This window comes from Watersipora subatra, chromosome 9, assembly GCF_963576615.1.
Source record: "Watersipora subatra chromosome 9, tzWatSuba1.1, whole genome shotgun sequence".
Taxonomy (NCBI): domain Eukaryota; kingdom Metazoa; phylum Bryozoa; class Gymnolaemata; order Cheilostomatida; family Watersiporidae; genus Watersipora; species Watersipora subatra.
In genome coordinates, this window is record NC_088716.1 from 44,732,910 (window position 1) to 44,753,459 (window position 20,550).

At 42.0% G+C, this 20,550-nt stretch overlaps 1 protein-coding gene across 1 annotated transcript in view; it reads right to left on the reverse strand.

Moving 5' to 3' along the window:
• Positions 1-692: 692 nt before the first annotated feature.
• LOC137405117 (pneumococcal serine-rich repeat protein-like) overlaps positions 693-20,550 on the reverse strand; it is a 93,815-nt gene continuing 73,957 nt past the window's right edge. Inside the window, exons 38-42 of the mRNA XM_068091341.1 lie at positions 19,895-20,062; positions 15,455-15,622; positions 1,579-1,705; positions 1,007-1,249; positions 693-766 (exon numbers count right to left, since the gene is read on the reverse strand). Of these exons, the coding sequence (XP_067947442.1) occupies positions 693-766; positions 1,007-1,249; positions 1,579-1,705; positions 15,455-15,622; positions 19,895-20,062 (780 nt within the window). The remainder of the gene's footprint in view (positions 767-1,006; positions 1,250-1,578; positions 1,706-15,454; positions 15,623-19,894; positions 20,063-20,550) is intronic.

The following is a 20,550-nucleotide window of genomic DNA, read 5'->3' on the forward strand; positions in this document are numbered from 1 at the left end:
GACTTTCAAAAAGCTTTTGACCTTGTCAATCACAATATTCTTATTTAAAAACTTGCAAACATAAGACTAGCTGGTAAACTTTTGGACACCATCAAATCATATCTGACTGGATGGCACTAATGTGGGAAAATACACATTATCTGCCCAAATATTTTTCTTATAGCTACTGGCGTTCCGCGAGGTTAAATTCTTGCACCGACACTATTTCAAATTTATATAAATGATTTACTATAACTACCACTTCACAGCTAGCCTGTCTTGACAAACTGTTGTTTTTACAGAGTTGTTCCCCAGCGAGCGGAGCGAGCAAAACAACAGCTTGTCCCAATACGCACTGCATCTGATGCATAAGCTGCGCTGAAAGGGAGTTGTTCTCTCCTGAGTCTCCTTAACATTTGTTAAGGAAAGTGTAGACAACTTTTACTAGGATTTTGTTAGACATTTTAGGAATCTCATCAAGAAGACTTGCATGAGTCGTTTCATTTTTTGTTTAAAAATTTAATTATTGTGCATACGAAATATAACACAGCCCTCCATAACTGCAGCGTAAGATATGCCATACAGTATATCACAATTGAGATTAAAAAGTAAACAATATGTGCCACTAAATTTTAATTAAAATAATTACAAACATTGCAACACTTGTAGAAAAACTGTAAAAATGTATCAGTTATTCCTTCTTCTGCTTATTACTATACATAGTCTATCACTTTTGAAGTCATGGTCTTATTCTCCAGTACTGTAGGGTGAGTAGCGATAGAGAGTGCTGCAAAAGAATTGAAACTGTTTTAAATACATACAAATCTTACTTGTTGGTAGAAAGTACAGCTGAATGATTGGCAACTCGACACTTGAACCGACACTTTCGCCATCAAAGGCTTCGGTTAAATTCAGCTGAAGTAACAGAAGAGTGAAATATCTACTTATTTAATTTAGATCAGTTGCTATTTGTAATCACAAGTAACAATGGATAACTACAAAAGTAATTTAACTTTTTAATGCTTACCAACAAATGAATGAGAAGCTTGTTTGTTGCGCAAGCAAACTCTCCATACAACCAGGGTGAGTAGTAATAGGGTGAACACTACAGAAGTGCAGAAGAGGACTAGTTTCAGGAAATAAGGTAATCTTGTTTTCGGTGCCGTCAAATCAACCTGAGGGGCTTGTGATTCAGTAGGTTGTAGCTCAAGAGTTTGTGATACAGTAGTAGGCGGTTGGTTGCTCGCTTGACAGTCTGCTCTCCAATAACCTGCAAGGAACCCATCACATAATACAACTGATATTCACTTAGATTATCAAACATCCAACCACAAGAATAGCTCAAGTTTTAGAAATTGGTAATCTAATAATATTGCAGATGAGTCTGGAAAGTCAATTGAAGGTTGCAGAAACAGAAAATTCATAAACTAAAGCATACAAAATGATAGATATTCATGTAGTATGCTCACCATTACCAATACAACTATATCAAACAGAAAAACATAAAAAGCAAAGCTTTTAATAAGAATAGCTAGTCATGTTGAACATTTTGTAACAAATTTGCTAATTTTTCATTCGAATCATATGCAAATTACTTACTTGGACAGAAAGAGATGCACCTTTCTTCATCTAGAGATTCTACTATCACAGCATTGCAGATGCCACTACAGCTCACATACAAGAACATGCCTGGCTCGTAAACACAGCCTGGAATGCTGCCTTTCTGCTGACAAAAAGCATCAGTGTACTCACTAAGTGGTCCATTGCACAGTAAAGTTGAGGTTGACTCTGATACTATAGTGGCACTATTAATACCCAAAATACGATGAGGAGGATAACTGCTGCCGCCTTCATTGTGTGACCTTGAGCCAATGCTGCAGTAGATCCAAAGTGTTTATAGAGAAACTTCTATGGGAAATCCAAAGGCAGTTTTATTTTTTCCATAGAGTTCACATTAGCTAGCCATCTGATTGGTTCCTTTATTGAATTAATCCCTTTAGTAGGCCTATTCATAGAATTCTTCAGCATAATTTTAGACTAAAATTGATACCTGGTATATAAATATTAAACACTAGTGATATTATGCACACTAACACATTTGTACATGTGACTTTTTTCGATGTACTCTCAGGACACACATGTAGACTAAACACATTAGCCAAAACCCACAACTGTTTTTTCACAAAAAGTCGGTTTACAGATCAACAGATCAGCACATCTCATTACTAAGTTTCTAAGGCTACAGGTGATGCGTGTGTAGTAAGACTTTCACTTGATACAGTTAGGCAGGTGTAGGCAGAATTGTACAAAGCATCACATGATGCTGCATAATACTTACATATAAGCCAACATGTACAAGTGTTTTTATGTACATATGTAAGTACTTTTATAGATTTATGTATATCACTGCATGCAGTACACTTATGAGTATAATTATGCATATACATTATATGTATACATAATGTATATACATGCGTAAGTGTATATGCATCTCAGGTGATAACTTAAGAATTGATAAGTTATTACCTGAGAAGTCTGATGAGACTGATGAAATATTGGTAGTGAGTTGGCTAACAGCTAAATGCTTTTTATATTATTATCTATATACAGTATATGTTTCTCAAAGTATGTCGTCCGTGTGTCGTATGTCACATGTCTGTCTGCATTCCGGCTATAGCTATTATTGAAATAACTGCAGCTGGACAACAATGCTGACACAATGTCATAGAGTACCGTCATTAGAAGCCTAGCAGCTTACTGCAATTTTCCATTGGCAATGGCTAATAGCTTGAAAGTTACAGTTGCTTGACAAAGTTTTAAAACCTTTGCAGTTGTTTTCAATTTTCTCTTAATTTATTTCAACTACACCAAACACTTCTCCCATGATATGTAGTTTGAAAGTAAGAATAGTAAATGTCATTATATGTTAAATACAAATCAATTTTCTGTCCAGACTTTTTTATTACTCGGGCAATGCCGGGTAGCAAAGCTCGAAAACATTATATGGACTATATAGAAAACATTTTCTCATCCCAATTAATCATGCATACATAAGTACGTATATATACACTTCAAGTGATAACTTGAGAATTCTCGAGTTATTACCTGATGAGCCTGATGAGAATAGATCTACTGCAAAACCTGTATTTGAACGCCACCTTTATTCGAAGGCTACCTCTATTTGAATGCCCCTATAGAAAAAGGGCTGAAAAATAGAGCGCAAACCCATCTTTGAAGGCCGCCTATATTCAAAGGTTGACTTGCAACAAAATTCACATTACAGCTATTTAGTATCAAAAATTCACCATGTCTTACACTGTTGTGTTGTACAGTGGTGTGCATAAACTTGGAATCACATTGTTTTGTTCACTCTATATCGAATGGATCTTCCATTTGCTTTCTATTTTCCCCGCCAATTATGATGCCATGCTAGATATTATATATCAATCTGATCAGCAGAAGATGTGCTTTCAAACAATGCATTGATTGATTTAACACAATCATTTCTGAGTGATTTATATTAATCCTTGGCATCAAATCATCATTCCTGAAGAGCTCAGAAAGTTGGTAAACAGCATGCCTCGACGGTATCAGATGGTGATCAAGAACAAGGGCTGGCCAATAAAATACTAATGCTCAGCTCAAGACACCTTACCAGTCCTTCTGAAGACCAACAATAACCCAACGGCCCTTTTCAGGGCCACCAATTTGTATAAAAGAGTTTGTTTGTATCCTAGTTTATCAATTTTCACTAACAACATTCATAGCCTGCAATAAGTCTGCCTTTTGGTAGATCCACCCCCAGCGATAAAAATCTGAGAATATTTTCGAATATTTGGCATCATCTTGTTCTTCAGAATTTTCCCTTTCAAATGATATATATATTGATGGGGTTGAGGCACTTAACTCCAAAGAATTTCTTAGACAACAGCATATAAACATACATATTCGAAGATTTAACTGGTGATTCCAAGTTTATGCACACCGCTGTAAGTGCAAAATATGTGGGAATGTGATTACAAGTTCTCAAAAGATCAAAAACGAACAGTTAATCGCAGCCAAACGAGACCGCCACAGTTTGGATTCTCTTTCCAAAACGGCTCAAATGGGACGTAGTTGTTACAAGATGGTTTTTGTTTACACTTTCATACAATCTCATTCGCCAAACTATTTTTACAAATATACTTCACGCATTCAATAAAACCATGTCTATTGTTCTTACGCGTCTATAATTTTATCGTCATTGTAATGCTGGCACTTTTAGCACTGATATTTTATAACTTACCGTAAAACTTTGTTTAATCTTTCAACCTTAGCTCGAAGGAGTACATATCATTGTCTGATAATCATGACGAGCCTGTTGGTCAACTTTGATAATCAAAAAGGGCTGCAGAAATTAGTTGCGAAGTATTGGGTCACATGATCAGATTACGACTTGACGATTAGATCAAGCCGAAACAAAACTGTAAAGGAGCAAGCATCTATACTTGATACGTGGTCTTCGGTAAAACCCGAAGTGTTTGTCATACATTAGCGCTAAGATAAGTTTTATATTGAGCATATTATTGGCCTTTCAATTCACGTGAGAGCATCAGGTGACAAGACAATAACCAAATGTAATGACTACGTCAGAGAAATAAACAGATTCCAATCTACGGCGGCTTATTGTTTTTGAGCTTTGAAGAGCTTGTAATCACATTTCCACATATTTGACACCTACAACACAACAGAGTAAGACATAGTGAATCTTTTGATACCAAATAACTGTAATGTGAATTTTGTTGCAAGTCAACCTTTACGTGGCACTTTGACATTCATCGCGCTATATAGTAATCAAAGGTACTTAACTAGGTACCTTTGATCAAACTGTACTAAAAGACCAGCCGATTTCGATGGATTTGAGTTTTGTGGCCAAATATTAACTGCCCTGATCACGCATCTAACACGTGAATAAACACAACTGGATCATGCTTACTACTCGATTGAGCCTACTACATTGAGGCCTTCATGATCCTACTGCGTGGTTGCATGTTAAACTTACTCAGATCCTCAGAGCACTACGAGGATGTACCTATAAACTTTGACAGACACATCGAACAGGTACGAATCCGAAGATGCTAATCGTCAAATCGTTAAAGGGAAACAAACTGACCAATGCTCTAGACAGCTCTGAGAATAACAAGATTTATAGTTTTAGGTTGTACGGCCCGATTAAGACTGGACCGGAATGTCTCCAGCAAGCGCGAGCCAATACGGAATTACCAATGAAAATGATGTTCAACTATGTATTCGACGCAAATGAGCTCGTTCTAGCGAATGATGAGGTCTGTAGCAATAGCGATGTATCATTTGATTTTCAACTGTAAACAATCACAATCAATTCAATTCAAAACAAACAATTCAACAATCACCATTATATTTTGTAATATATGTCTAGTATCATATTTTTTGTATTATACATGTAATTGCATGTTAGATGTTATTTTATCGCTCGTTAGTCATTCAATGAGATTTAACTTTCCAAAATCTTGAGAAGCTAGTTAAAAAATTGAATAGGACCCTTTTATTGAATGTCATCTTTAATTACACGTCATCATAAAATATGGTCGGAAAAATAGAACGCCCCATGGCGTTCATAAAAAGTTTTACGACATATCTATTTGAAACAAATTCATAGTGAATTTACTAACAGCTAAATGCTTTATTGGTTTTATAATATTTTTATATTATTATAGTAGATATATATCTATATATATATACTGTACACTTGTATGAAAAACCTTCCTCACCATGGTTAATCCAAGTGGGTGTTGATGACTACTTAAGCTCGGGTCTCCTACCACAGACTTGGGAATCTGAGTATTCTCCTCAAGATCTTAGCTGTTCCCAGTAATGTGCTTTTCTGCAGCTGAATTGCATTGATCTTTGCTGGAGTTTGGGCCACATTTAATATGCAGGTATTATTGCACCCCATGCTCCAATTACTACTGGAATTACAGTTGTTTTTATATTCAAGCAATTTTCAATCTTCTACCTGGGTGGAATTATTCTCCACTTTTTCTAGAACTTTGTAGTCATTGGGTACTGGGTTTTTTATATATATTATATCGGCACTCTTGTTCTCTTTGTCCACCATTACATATCTAACAGGTGTGTCCAGACATTCTTGTAAGTCTGGATATATATTTACGTCGTACATAATTATGCATACGCGTACAATACTTAAATTTCTAAAGAAACCTTCAAGTTTTAAGGGTATATACAAAAAATGTACATGTATGTGTGTACTATGTATGCTGTTGGTACAAAATAGACCTTCATCTATGCCACATGTGCCAAACTCACGGGCCCCCCTCATTACAAGGTGGGCCACATCCGGCCCACCTTGTAATCATATTTTTTTGGCCGGCAAGATAATTTTACAGTGTTGTTATTCCTGGCCCATCGTGGTCCATCAATATAGAGCACTGATAACATAATACTATGCAGAACTACAGATCCCATAATGCAATGCTTTAGCTGCCTGGTTGCGTACTTATCGCATCAATTTAAATTGAAGTTTGTTTCAGAGTGATATTCCTGTCTGTTTTTTTCCATATTTCTGTTCCAAAACATTTAGTTTTAGTGTGTTCAATAAATGTTTATCCTGTTTGGCCCGCGATCTACAATGTCTTTTGAATTTATTCGTCTTGTACAATTGAGTGAAATCTCTGATCTATGCTATGAGCAGAGCTAGGAATGCAATCTCAATAGAGTTTTAACGCAATATCTCTATCTTTGGCAAGAATCCAATTATAGGAAGTCGCCTCACTTGTTGCCTAATATAACATACTAATTGACAATGAACCATAATACAGTCATACTTCGACGGATGAGCTTAATTCGTTCTGAGACTGAGCTCATAGGTCAATTTACTCGCATCTTGGTGCAATTTATTTATATATAGAACAATTAAATATATATTGATTGGTTTCCTTACTCTAAAAATGCTAATAAAACACTCAAAACAAGATATTGTAACAGAAAAAACATGTTGGTTAATGTTGTAGCTTACCACATGCTTTCAAAAAGCAACAAGTAAAAATAATGCAAGGAAATGTGATTAATTAAAATGTAAAATTAAATACATACAATAGCAGCTAACGCTAGCATTTGCCAGGAAAGGAGAGATGAGTTATCCTTCATTACACTAGTTGACTTTGATAAATTTGGATTTTATCAAAGTCTTAAAAAATAAACTTAGAAGCAAACCAAAAAGCAAACTTTCATTTTTAACTTTACGTAATTAAAATTTCTTCGGCGTTCATAGTTTTAAGTTTCTCGCTAGTTAGCTAATTTTCTTTGTTTCGCTTTCACGACCAGCCGGTCGTTTTAAGAGAAACCTATCTAAGGACGTTTGCTTTTGTCGCCCTTTCAACATGTTGCGATTAGGACGAACACAGGTGTCATTACAAAGAGTTAATGCTCGACCACTAACCAACTTGTCCGAATGTCTATTTTTTATAGTCTTGATAGATGGCGCCGGCCTTTTCACATAGCATCATTTGAGTTACGCTGTGACCGGCCAATTGTATGTCTTTTATCCAAAGCCTAAGCAGTCTCTCCATCAGCGGTCGTGAAGATCGCTGTGCCGTTTAGAAACTATGGTTAGTCCATTTGCAAACTAAATGTCCTGAATATAATCCTTCTGTTTAATAATTGTGGATGTATTTCTGTCATATTGCTGAGCTAGCTCGATCACGCATACACATTTTGCATATTTTTCAATAATTTTCCGTTTAATATCAATTGTAATCATTCGCTTTATCGTTGCATTATCTTTTATTTTACTGGCAAACTTTTGGTCTACGCACAGTACTTTTAATTCACATAATTCTGCACTGAAAATCACGCACAAAAAACATAGTACAAAAGTATAACCTGAACAGATGAAAATTACAGAGTGATGCTGTTGTCATAAAACACCTCTGGCATACTTGGCAACTGACTCGCCTGCTCGTATCTCAAACATGGCTCGTATGTTAGTGCTAAAACTTGCTTAAAAGCGGGCTCATATTTCAAGTTTCTCGTACGTTGAGGCACTCGTAAGTTGAAGTATTACTGTAACAAATGCTGTGGAATATTCACGAACAGGTGGAAATCCACAACCCAATCCAAGTAAACGCTGGGAATTACAGTAAACAATTGATTCTTTTATATCAATTTGCTACATGTATAATCAATTGGCTGAGTTATTATAAATTCTTTGTTGTATTGCTAGCCTTCATTGATTTTGTATTGATATAAATATCAACAAACCCATAGTTACATTAAATAGTGGCAAAATAATGGAACCTTCCAGAGTTTGTAGGAAATCATGCATTCCTATTAGTTAATGAACCACAAAATTTTTTCATAGCCAGAGTGACTATTAGACATTTCTGATTTTGATTGGATGGTTACATTGTAAAGCTCCAGAATGAACCTGTAATAATTTTACAAAGTTGATTGTTTTAATAATACCCTACGATTGAAAATGTTTGCCAGAAACATTGATCATCCTTTAAAACACGTACCGCAGTTTTGATATAGTAATTAATGATAGTAATTTGATATGGCGTTCTATTTTTCAACCCTTCCCTTAGAGTGGTGCTTTAATAGAGGTGGTTTTCAACTAAAGGGTGGCATTGTATTTTTCGGACAACTCTTCAGAATGCTGAGAAGATAAATTTAACCCTTTCATGGGTGAACCAAATGTCACCTATATTTTGTACTCTCCCTCGGGCGGTGTGACATTAACCCTTTTCAACCTACATTTTAACTAGTAAAAGATCTATTAAAAACATGCATTGAGAAGCCAAGAAATGTCTCTACCAGTTGATAGCTATTGCTTGCAACTAACCTGCAATGCTATTATAGTCTGTGTCCCGCTTTGCAATTATTAGAGCTTTTAGTTTTTTTATTTTATTCTAATTTAAAAGACATGTTTCTATTTTATATCAATATTTACTAAGGTTGCATAAAAGGCTCATTGCACTCATTGATATGTTTGCTACAGTTTGCAGCCAAAACTAGCTTTGAGTGTGCAATAGAAAAGGAGTCATGAGCGTCGATCCATTGTAAGATCAGATTACCGCAATGATGCTATCAAAAGATATGCTATAAATCTGCATATTTATAATCTTTATTGCAATAATTTATCAAATGCCAGAAAAACATAATCATAAACCACTGACATAAATGAACCATTTTTATATTATATGCAGAAACAAAATTTACTGTTGTTGAAACAAAAATATTAGCATCGTTTGCTCGACCAGTTGCCTTCCGATTGTGACTTTCAATGGATTGAACATCTTCTGGTTGTTTCATACCCTCCACAATGTCTTCTGACCTCAACTCTTTTTCCGCACTGTTGAACTAGTCAATATTACCATTCAAACAATTTTTTAGCAGAGCATGACTTTTAAGCGTTGAACCTCGAACAAATACATGTAATGATAAACTTTTAGCAGCATGCGGGCGAAGCCACCTTTTAGCCTAAAACTAGTCGTTCATCTACTATCGTAAATGTAAAATGTTTTTTATACTCTTTTGAAGTATTTTGAAATATTAAGATTAAAAAACTACTATTAGCCTAATACAGTTAATAATTATTTCCATGCTGTTTCTTTGAAAGTTTTAATGAAAAAAAACCAAAAGCTTTGGAGTTGAACAATGAGAGAATTAATTGTTGTTGATGTAAACGATTCATTATTGATACAATTTTGTAGCCATTTTTTCACTGATTACTTGCTAATATGGGCTCATAAAGATCAAATAATGTCAAATTGGCGGCCAAATGGAGGTGGCTTTCAATGAAAGACTGGCGTTCTATTTTTCAACCCTCCTCCCGTAGAAAAGGGTTAACAAATAATAGTGATTTAATAGAGGTAGCATTCAATTAGAGGTTTTATGATAGTTTCTTTAGTAGAAATATTTATAGAAGTCATCAGCAAAACTTTAGACTAAAATTGGAACCTAGTGTCTAAATATCAAGCTCTGGTAATATTATACACACTAACACACTTACACATGTGATTTTTTTTCTAATATACTTCCAGGAGTATAAACTGAAACATTGGCAAAAATCTGCAATTGCTATTTTACAAAAGTCGGTTTACAGATCAACAGATCAGCACATCTTATTACTAAGTTCCTAAGGCTACAGTTAAAGAGCCTGTCATAAGATTTAATTTGACACAACTAGTCAAGTACAAGCAAAAGTGCGCAAAGCATCACATGATGCCATACTATTCACATATTCATGTATATATACTTTTATGTACATGAATATGTACATAGAAGCACATGACATGATATTATGCAAGTACTAATATAGATATGCTAGTTGAACACCCAGCATTGCAACGGTAATGAAAAAGATTTTGCATAGAAAATTTATTTATAATCAACATATACAACATTTACCAATCTAACTTTTAAATGAAGGTACTGTGTTTATTTCTGTGTGTACTGTGTTAATTTCTGAGCAATTCATACTGCACCGGCTGCAGTGGCTACTATAGATTTTTATTTATTGCGATAGTCTTGTTGGCCATGTGAGTTTTAGAATTTGTTTCACATATGTTTTATGTATGCTGCCCTGAGCAAGCAAAATCTATCTTGATCTTTGTAAATGGTTCAGCACAAATTATCAGCCTGGTATCAGTATTAGCAGTATTTAGTTGTTTTATCTGATTTTTTATGGTGAGATATCCAACGATCTTTGCCAGAAAATTTTTTGTGAAATTATCAAATCAAAGGAGTTATTTCACTTAGGGCGTTCTCATTGCCTAAATTGAGAATTTAATAAGCTGGCACTAGGAGATCAAAACCCCTATCACGGCAAATAGAGCGCTTTAATTGCTTAATTGGACTGGATTCTCATTGTTAGTTTGCCACAAGGCCATTTGCTATGACTGGACTATCAAAGGATTACGAGTTTCAATCTGATATTAATCCACAATTAGTCAACAAAAGGATAAATGTTGCAATTCCTATTACTCATCCAGCCAACACAGGGATTAAAGCCTTGTAAAACTTACATATAAGCACAAAAAATTAATTTTGAAAAAATTGTCAGATAGGACGTGTTGCTTGCTTAGGGCAGTATGTATTTTGCTTTTATATAATAGGAGAAACAACTGGTCACATAGGTTGACTGTGTAAAGCCTGGTTCCCATTAACGACGCAAAGCACCGGCGACAGCATCACAGGCTATTAGCGGTGAAATGGGAACGTACGCGCCGGGTACCGCTGTGGAACGCCCGTAGTTGTTGGCGGCAACGCAACTGTTTACCGCTGCTCAAACTTCGCAAAAGGCCACAGGTAAAATCTTCCCGAAATGCACTGTACGAGTAAAAGTCACCCTTATAGGAATGGCATGGCGAGCAAACATTTTATTTGATTACGAAATTATGTTTACGATATTATTAATGATGTGGCTTATATGTGGACAGATACCACTGAGCCTAGCGTCGCAAGCGTGTTGCTGAGCATTTTACCGACGGAGTCTCGCAATGGATATGGGAACCAGGCATTAGACTGGCTTTAGTTGCTCTATAAACAACCCCTGGACCAGTAAAATGCTTGTTTCATAAACGGTCCCTGGACAACATCCAGGTAACCCACAATATGGACACACAATTTTTTTCTGGTATACATGTAGCTTCACGCGTAGTGCTAGCCTCAGTGTTAAGCGTAGTGCTAGCTGCAGTGTTGAGAGTGGTGCTAGCTGCAGTATTGAGCGTAGTACTAGCTGCAGTGTTTAGCGTAGTTCTAGCTGCAGTGTTGAGCGTAGTACTAGCTGCGGTGTTTAGCGTAGTTCTAGCTGCAGTGTTGAGCGTAGTACTAGCTGCGGTGTTGAGCGTAGTGCTAGCTGCAGTATTGAGTGTGGTGCTAACTGTAGTGTTGAGCATAGTGCTAGCGGCAGTGTTGAGCGTAGTTTTAGATGCAGTGTTGAGCGTAGTACTAGCTGCGGTGTTGAGAGTAGTGCTAGCTGCGGTGTTGAGCGTATAGCTAGCTGCAGTGTTGAGAGTAGTGCTAGCTGCAGTGTTGAGCGTAGTGCTAGCTGCAGTGTTGAGTGTAGTGCTAGTTGCAGTATTGCGAGTAGTGCTAGCTGCAGTGTTGAGCGTAGTGTTAGCTGCAGTCTTTAGTGTAGTGCTAGCTGTAGTGTTGAGCGTAGTGCTAGCCACAGTGTTGAGCGTAGTACTAGCTGCAGTGTTGAGCATAGTGCTAGCTGCAATGTTGAGATTAGTGCTAGCTGCAGTTTTGAGTGTAGTGCTAGCTGTAGTGTTGAGCATAGTGCTAGTTGTAGTGTTGAGCGTAGTGCTAGCTGCAGTGGTGAGCGTAATGCTAGCTGCAGTGTTGAGAGTAGTGCTAGCTGCAGTATTGAGCGTAGTGCTAGCTGCAGTGGTGAGCGTAGTGCTAGCTGCAGTGTTGAGAGTAGTGCTAGCTGCAGTATTGAGCGTAGTGCTAGCTGCAGTGTTGAGATTAGTGCTAGCTGCAGTATTGAGTGTAGTGCTAGCTGCAGTGTTGAGCGTAGTGCTGGCTGCAGTATCGAGTGTAGTGCTAGCTGTAGTGTTGAGCATAATGCTAGCTGCAGTGTTGAGCGTAGTACTAGCTGCAGTGTTGAGCGTAGTACTAGCTGCGGTGTTTAGCGTAGTTCTAGCTGCAGTGTTGAGCGTAGTACTAGCTGCGGTGTTGAGCGTAGTGCTAGCTGCAGTATTGAGTGTGGTGCTAACTGTAGTGTTGAGCATAGTGCTAGCGGCAGTGTTGAGCGTAGTTTTAGATGCAGTGTTGAGCGTAGTACTAGCTGCGGTGTTGAGAGTAGTGCTAGCTGCGGTGTTGAGCGTATAGCTAGCTGCAGTGTTGAGAGTAGTGCTAGCTGCAGTGTTGAGCGTAGTGCTAGCTGCAGTGTTGAGTGTAGTGCTAGTTGCAGTATTGCGAGTAGTGCTAGCTGCAGTGTTGAGCGTAGTGTTAGCTGCAGTCTTTAGTGTAGTGCTAGCTGTAGTGTTGAGCGTAGTGCTAGCTGCAGTGTTGAGCGTAGTACTAGCTGCAGTGTTGAGCATAGTGCTAGCTGCAATGTTGAGATTAGTGCTAGCTGCAGTTTTGAGTGTAGTGCTAGCTGTAGTGTTGAGCATAGTGCTAGTTGTAGTGTTGAGCGTAGTGCTAGCTGCAGTGGTGAGCGTAATGCTAGCTGCAGTGTTGAGAGTAGTGCTAGCTGCAGTATTGAGCGTAGTGCTAGCTGCAGTGGTGAGCGTAGTGCTAGCTGCAGTGTTGAGAGTAGTGCTAGCTGCAGTATTGAGCGTAGTGCTAGCTGCAGTGTTGAGATTAGTGCTAGCTGCAGTATTGAGTGTAGTGCTAGCTGCAGTGTTGAGCGTAGTGCTGGCTGCAGTATCGAGTGTAGTGCTAGCTGTAGTGTTGAGCATAATGCTAGCTGCAGTGTTGAGCGTAGTACTAGCTGCAGTGTTGAGCATAATGCTACCTGCAGTGTTGAGCCTAGTTCTAGCTGCAGTGTTGAGCGTCGTGCTAGCTGCAGTGTTGAGAGTAGTGCTAGCTGCAGTATTGAGCGTAGTGCTAGCTGCCGTATTGAGAGTAGTGCTAGCTGCAGTGTTGAGCGTAGTGCTAGCTGCAGTGTTGAGCGTAATTCTAGCTGCAGTGTTGAGCGTCGTGCTAGCTGCAGTGTTGAGAGTAGTGCTAACTAGAGCATTGAGTGTAGTGCTAGCTGCGGTGTTGAGTGTAGTGCTAGCTGCAGTGTTGAGAGTAGTGCTAACTAGAGTATTGAGTGTAGTGCTAGCTGCGGTGTTGAGTGTAGTGCTAGCTGCAGTGTTGAGCGCAGTGCTAGCTGCAGTGTTGAGCGTAGTGCTAGCTGCAGTGTTGAGAGTAGTGCTAGCTGCAGTGTTGAGAGTAGTGCTAACTAGAGTATTGAGTGTAGTGCTAGCTGCGGTGTTGAGTGTAGTGCTAGCTGGAGTGTTGAGCGCAGTGCTAGCTGCAGTGTTGAGCGTAGTGCTAGCTGCAGTGTTGAGCGTAGTGCTAGCTGCAGTGTTGAGCATAGTGCTTGCTGCAGTGTTGAGCTTAGTGCTAGCTGCAGTGTTGAGCATAGTGCTAGCTGCAGTGTTGAGCGTATTGCTAGCTGCAGTGGTGAGCGTAGTGCTAGCTGCAGTGTTGAGAGTAGTGCTAGCTGCAGTATTGAGCGTAGTGCTAGCTGCAGTGTTGAGAGTAGTGTTAGCTGCAGTGTTGAGCGTAGTGCTACCTGCAGTGTTGAGCCTAGTTCTAGCTGCAGTGTTGAGCGTCGTGCTAGCTGCAGTGTTGAGAGTAGTGCTAGCTGCAGTATTGAGCGTAGTGCTAGCTGCCGTATTGAGAGTAGTGCTAGCTGCAGTGTTGAGCGTAGTGCTAGCTGCAGTGTTGAGCGTAATTCTAACTGCAGTGTTGAGCGTCGTGCTAGCTGCAGTGTTGAGAGTAGTGCTAGCTGCAGTGTTGAGAGTAGTGCTAACTAGAGTATTGAGTGTAGTGCTAGCTGCGATGTTGAGTGTAGTGCTAGCTGCAGTGTTGAGCGCAGTGCTAGCTGCAGTGTTGAGAGTAGTGCTAGCTGCAGTGTTGAGAGTAGTGCTAACTAGAGTATTGAGTGTAGTGCTAGCTGCGATGTTGAGTGTAATGCTAGCTGCAGTGTTGAGCGCAGTGCTAGCTGCAGTGTTGAGCGTAGTGCTAGCTGCAGTGTTGAGCGTAGTGCTAGCTGCAGTGTTGAGCCTAGTGCTAGCTGCAGTGTTGAGCGTAGTACTAGCTGCGGGGTTGAGAGTAGTGCTAGCTGCCGTGTTGAGAGTAGTACTAGCTGCAGTGTTTAGCGTAGTGCTAGCTGCAGTGTTGAGCATAGTGCTAGCTGCAGTGTTGAGCTTAGTGCTAGCTGCAGTGTTGAGCATAGTGCTAGCTGCAGTGTTGAGCGTAGTGCTAGCTGCAGTGTTGAGCGTAGTGCTAGTTGCAATGTTAAGCCAAGTGCTAGCTGCAGTGTGGACCATAGTGCTAGCTGCAATGTTGAGCGTAGTACTAGCTGTAGTGTTGAGCATAGTGCTAGCTACAGTGTTGAGCGTAGTGCTAGCTGCAGTATCGAGTGTAGTGCTAGCTGTAGTGTTAAACGTAGTGCTAGCTGCAGTGTTGAGAGTAGTGCTAACTGCAGTGTTGAGTCTAGTGTCAGCTGCAGTGTTGAGCATAGTACTAGCTGCAGTGTTGAGAGTAGTGCTTGCTGAAGTGTTGAACGTAGTGCTAGCTGCAGTGTTGAGCGTAGTGCTTGCTGCAGTATTGAGCGGAGTGCTAGCTGCAGTGTTGAGCGTAGTGTTAGCTGCAGTGGTGAGCGAAGTGCTAGCTGCAGTGTTGAGAGTAGTGCTAGCTGCAGTATTGAGCGTAGTGCTAGCTGCAGTGTTGAGAGTAGTGCTAGCTGCAGTGTTGAGCGTAGTGCTACCTGCAGTGTTGAGCCTAGTTCTTGCTGCAGTGTTGAGCGTCGTGCTAGCTGCAGTGTTGAGAGTAGTGCTAGCTGCAGTGTTGAGCGTAATGCTAGCTGCAGTGTTGAGCGTAATTCCAGCTTCAGTGTTGAGCGTCGTGCTAGCTGCAGCGTTGAGAGTAGTGCAAGCTGCAGTGTTGAGAGTAGTGCTAGCTGGAGTATTGAGCGTAGTGCTAGCTGCGGTGTTGAGTGTAGTGCTAGCTGCAGTGTTGAGCGCAGTGCTAGCTGCAGTGTTGAGCATAGTGCTAGCTGCAGTGTTGAGCGTAGTGCTAGCTGCATTGTTGAGCCTAGTGCTAGCTGCAGTGTTGAGCGTAGTACTAGCTGCCGGGTTGAGAGTAGTGCTAGCTGCCGTGTTGAGAGTAGTACTAGCTGCAGTGTTTAGCGTAGTGCCAGCTGCAGTGTTGAGCATAGGGCTAGCTGCAGTGTTGAGCTTAGTGCTAGCTGCAGTGTTGAGCATAGTGCTAGCTGCAGTGTTGAGCGTAGTGCTAGCCGCAGTGTTGAGCGTAGTGCTAGCTGCAGTGTTGAGCGTAGTGCTAGCTGCAGTGTTAAGCCTAGTGCTAGCTGCGGTGTTGACCATAGTGCTAGCTGCAATGTTGAGCGTAGTACTAGCTGCAGTGTTGAGAGTAGTGCTAGCTGCAGTAATGAGCGTAGTGCTATCTGCAGTGTTGAGCGTAGTGCTAGCTGCAGTGTTGAGCATAGTGCTAGCTGCAGTGGTGAGCGTGGTGCAAGCTGCAGTGTTGAGCATAATGCTAGCTGCCGTGTTAAGCCTAGTGCTAACTGCAGTGTTGAGCATAGTGCTAGCTGGAATGTTGAGTGTAGTACTAGCTGCAGTGTTGAGAGTAGTGCTAGCTGCAGTATTGAGCGTAGTGCTAGCTGCAGTGATGAGCGTAGTGCTAGCTGCAATGTTGAGCCTAGTGCTGGCTGCAGTGTTGAGCGTAGTGCTTGCTGCAGTCGTGAGCGTAGTTCTAGCTGCAGTGTTGAGCGTAGTATTAGCTGCAGTATTGAGCGTAGTACTAGCTGCAGTGTTGAGAGTAGGGCTAGCTGCAGTATTGAGCGTAGTGCTAGCTGCAGTGTTGAGCGTAGTGCTAGCTGCAGTGTTAAGCGTAGTGCTAGCTGCAGTGTTGAGTATAGTGCTAGCTGCAAGGTTGAGCGTAGTACTAGCTGCAGTGTTAAGAGTAGTGCTAGCTGCAGTGTTGAGCGTAGTGCTAGCTGCAGTGTTGAGGGTAGTGCTACCTGCAGAATTGCGAGTAGTGCTAGCTGCAGTGTTGAGCGTAGTGCTAGCTGCAGTCTTTAGTGTAGTGCTAGCTGTAGTGTTGAGCATCATGCTAGCTGCAGTGTTGAGCGTAGTACTAGCTGCAGTGTTGAGCATAGTGCTAGCTGCAGTGTTGATATTAGTGCTAGCTGCAGTATTGAGTGTAGTGCTAGCTGTAGTGTTGAGCATAGTGCTAGCTGCAGTGTTGAGCGTAGTGCTGGCTGCAGTATCGAGTGTAGTGCTAGCTGTAGTGTTGAGCATAGTGCTAGCTGTAGTGTTGAGCGTAGTGCTAGCTGCAGCGTTGAGCGTAGTGCTAGGTGCAGAGGTGAGCGTAGTGATAGCTGCAGTATTGAGCGTAGTACTAGCTCCAATGTTGAGCGTAGTGCTAGCTGCAGAGTTGAGCGTAGGGGTTGCTGCAGTGTTGAGTGTAGTGCTAACTGTAGTGTTGAGCGTAGTGCAAGCTGCAGTGTTGAGCGTAGTGCTAGCTGCAGTGTTGAGCGTAGTGCTAGCTGCAGTGTTGAGCGTAGTGCTAGCTGCAGTCTTTAGTGTAGTACTAGCTGTAGTGTTGAGCGTAGTGCTAACTGTAGTGTTGAGCGTAGTGCTAGCTGCAGTGTTGAGTGTAGTGCTTGCTGTAGTGTTGAGCAAAGTGCTAGCTGCAGTGTTGAGCGTAGTGCTAGCTGCAGTATCGAGTGTAGTGCTAGCTGTAGTGTTGAGCATAGTGCTAGCTGTTGTGTTGAGCGTAGTGCTAGCTGCAGTGTTGAGCGCAGTGCTAGCTGCAGCGTTGAGCGTAGTGCTAACTGCAGTGTTGAGCGTAGTACTAGCTGCAGTGTTTAGCGTAGTTCTAGCTGCAGTGTTGAGCGTAGTACTAGCTGCGGTGTTGAACGTAGTGCTAGCTGCAGTATTGAGTGTGGTGCTAACTGTAGTGTTGAGCATAGTGCTAGCGGCAGTGTTGAGCGTAGTTTTAGATGCAGTGTTGAGCGTAGTACTAGCTGCGGTGTTGAGAGTAGTGCTAGCTGCGGTGTTGAGCGTATTGCTAGCTGCCGTGTTGAGAGTAGTGCTAGCTGCAGTGTTGAGCGTAGTGCTAGCTGCAGTGTTGTGTGTAGTGCTAGTTGCAGTATTGCGAGTAGTGCTAGCTGCAGTGTTGAGCGTAGTGTTAGCTGCAGTCTTTAGTGTAGTGCTAGCTGTAGTGTTGAGCGTAGTGCTAGCTGCAGTGTTGAGCGTAGTACTAGCTGCAGTGTTGAGCATAGTGCTAGCTGCAATGTTGAGATTAGTGCTAGCTGCAGTTTTGAGTGTAGTGCTAGCTGTAGTGTTGAGCATAGTGCTAGTTGTAGTGTTGAGCGTAGTGCTAGCTGCAGTGGTGAGCGTAATGCTAGCTGCAGTGTTGAGAGTAGTGCTAGCTGCAGTATTGAGCGTAGTGCTAGCTGCAGTGGTGAGCGTAGTGCTAGCTGCAGTGTTGAGAGTAGTGCTAGCTGCAGTATTGAGCGTAGTGCTAGCTGCAGTGTTGAGATTAGTGCTAGCTGCAGTATTGAGTGTAGTGCTAGCTGCAGTGTTGAGCGTAGTGCTGGCTGCAGTATCGAGTGTAGTGCTAGCTGTAGTGTTGAGCATAATGCTAGCTGCAGTGTTGAGCGTAGTACTAGCTGCAGTGTTGAGCATAATGCTACCTGCAGTGTTGAGCCTAGTTCTAGCTGCAGTGTTGAGCGTCGTGCTAGCTGCAGTGTTGCGAGTAGTGCTAGCTGCAGTATTGAGCGTAGTGCTAGCTGCCGTATTGAGAGTAGTGCTAGCTGCAGTCTTGAGCGTAGTGCTAGCTGCAGTGTTGAGCGTAATTCTAGCTGCAGTGTTGAGCGTCGTGCTAGCTGCAGTGTTGAGAGTAGTGCTAACTAGAGTATTGAGTGTAGTGCTAGCTGCGGTGTTGAGTGTAGTGCTACCTGCAGTGTTGAGAGTAGTGCTAACTAGAGTATTGAGTGTAGTGCTAGCTGCGGTGTTGAGTGTAGTGCTAGCTGCAGTGTTGAGCGCAGTGCTAGCTGCAGTGTTGAGCGTAGTGCTAGCTGCAGTGTTGAGAGTAGTGCTAGCTGAGGTGTTGAGAGTAGTGCTAACTAGAGTATTGAGTGTAGTGCTAGCTGCGGTGTTGAGTGTAGTGCTAGCTGCAGTGTTGAGCGCAGTGCTAGCTGCAGTGTTGAGCGTAGTGCTAGCTGAGGTGTTGAGCGTAGTGCTAGCTGCAGCGTTGAGCATAGTGCTAGCTGCAGTGTTGAGCTTAGTGCTAGCTGCAGTGTTGAGCATAGTGCTAGCTGCAGTGTTGAGCGTAGTGCTAGCTGCGGTGTTGAGCGTAGTGCTAGTTGCAGTGTTAAGCCTAGTGCTAGCTGCAGTGTGGACCATAGTGCTAGCTGCAATGTTGAGCGTAGTACTAGCCTCAGTGTTGAGAGTAGTGCTAGCTGCAGTATTGAGCGTAGTGCTAGCTGCAGTGTTGAGCGTAGTACTAGCTGCCGGGTTGAGAGTAGTGCTAGCTGCCGTGTTGAGAGTAGTACTAGCTGCAGTGTTTAGCGTAGTGCTAGCTGCAGTGTTGAGCATAGTGCTAGCTGCAGTGTTGAGCTTAGTGGTAGCTGCAGTGTTGAGCACAGTGCTAGCTGCAGTGTTGAGCGTAGTGCTAGCTGCAGTGCTGAGCGTAGTGCTAGTTGCAGTGTTAAGCCTAGCGCTAGCTGCAGTGTGGACCATAGTGCTAGCTGCAATGTTGAGCGTAGTACTAGCTGTAGTGTTGAGCATAGTGCTAGCTACAGTGTTGAGCGTAGTGCTAGCTGCAGTATCGAGTGTAGTGCTAGCTGCAGTGTTAAACGTAGTGCTAGCTGCAGTGTTGAGAGTAGTGCTAACTGCAGTGTTGAGTCTAGTGTCAGCTGCAGTGTTGAGCATAGTACTAGCTGTAGTGTTGAAAGTAGTGCTTGCTGAAGTGTTGAGCGTAGTGCTAGCTGCAGTGATGAGCGTAGTGCTTGCTGCAGTATTGAGCGTAGTGCTAGCTGCAGTGTTAAGCGTAGTGTTAGCTGCAGTGGTGAGCGAAGTGCTAGCTGCAGTGTTGAGAGTAGTGCTAGATGCAGTATTGAGCGTAGTGCTAGCTGCAGTGTTGAGAGTAGTGCTAGCTGCAGTGTTGAGCGTAGTGCTACCTGCAGTGTTGAGCCTAGTTCTTGCTGCAGTGTTGAGCGTTGTGCTAGCTGCAGTGTTGAGAGTAGTGCTAGCTGCAGTATTGAGCGTAATGCTAGCTGCAGTGTTGAGCGTAATTCCAGCTTCAGTGTTGAGCGTCGTGCTAGCTGCAGTGTTGAGAGTAGTGCAAGCTGCAGTGTTGAGAGTAGTCCTAGCTGGAGTATTGAGCGTAGTGCTAGCTGCGGTGTTGAGTGTAGTGCTAGCTGCAGTGTTGAGCGCAGTGCTAGCTGCAGTGTTGAGCGCAGTGCTAGCTGCAGTGTTGAGCGTAGTGCTAGCTGCAGTGTTGAGCCTAGTGCTAGCTGCAGTGTTGAGCGTAGTACTAGCTGCCGGGTTGAGAGTAGTGCTAGCTGCCGTGTTGAGAGTAGTAGTAGCTGCAGTGTTTAGCGTAGTGCCAGCTGCAGTGTTGAGCATAGGGCTAGCTGCAGTGTTGAGCTTAGTGCAAGCTGCAGTGTTGAGCATAGTGCTAGCTGCAGTGTTGAGCGTAGTGCTAGCCGCAGTGTTGAGCGTAGTGCTAGCTGCAGTGTTGAGCGTAGTGCTAGCTGCAGTGTTAAGCCTAGTGCTAGCTGCGGTGTTGACCATAGTGCTAGCTGCAATGTTGAGCGTAGTGCTAGCCGCAGTG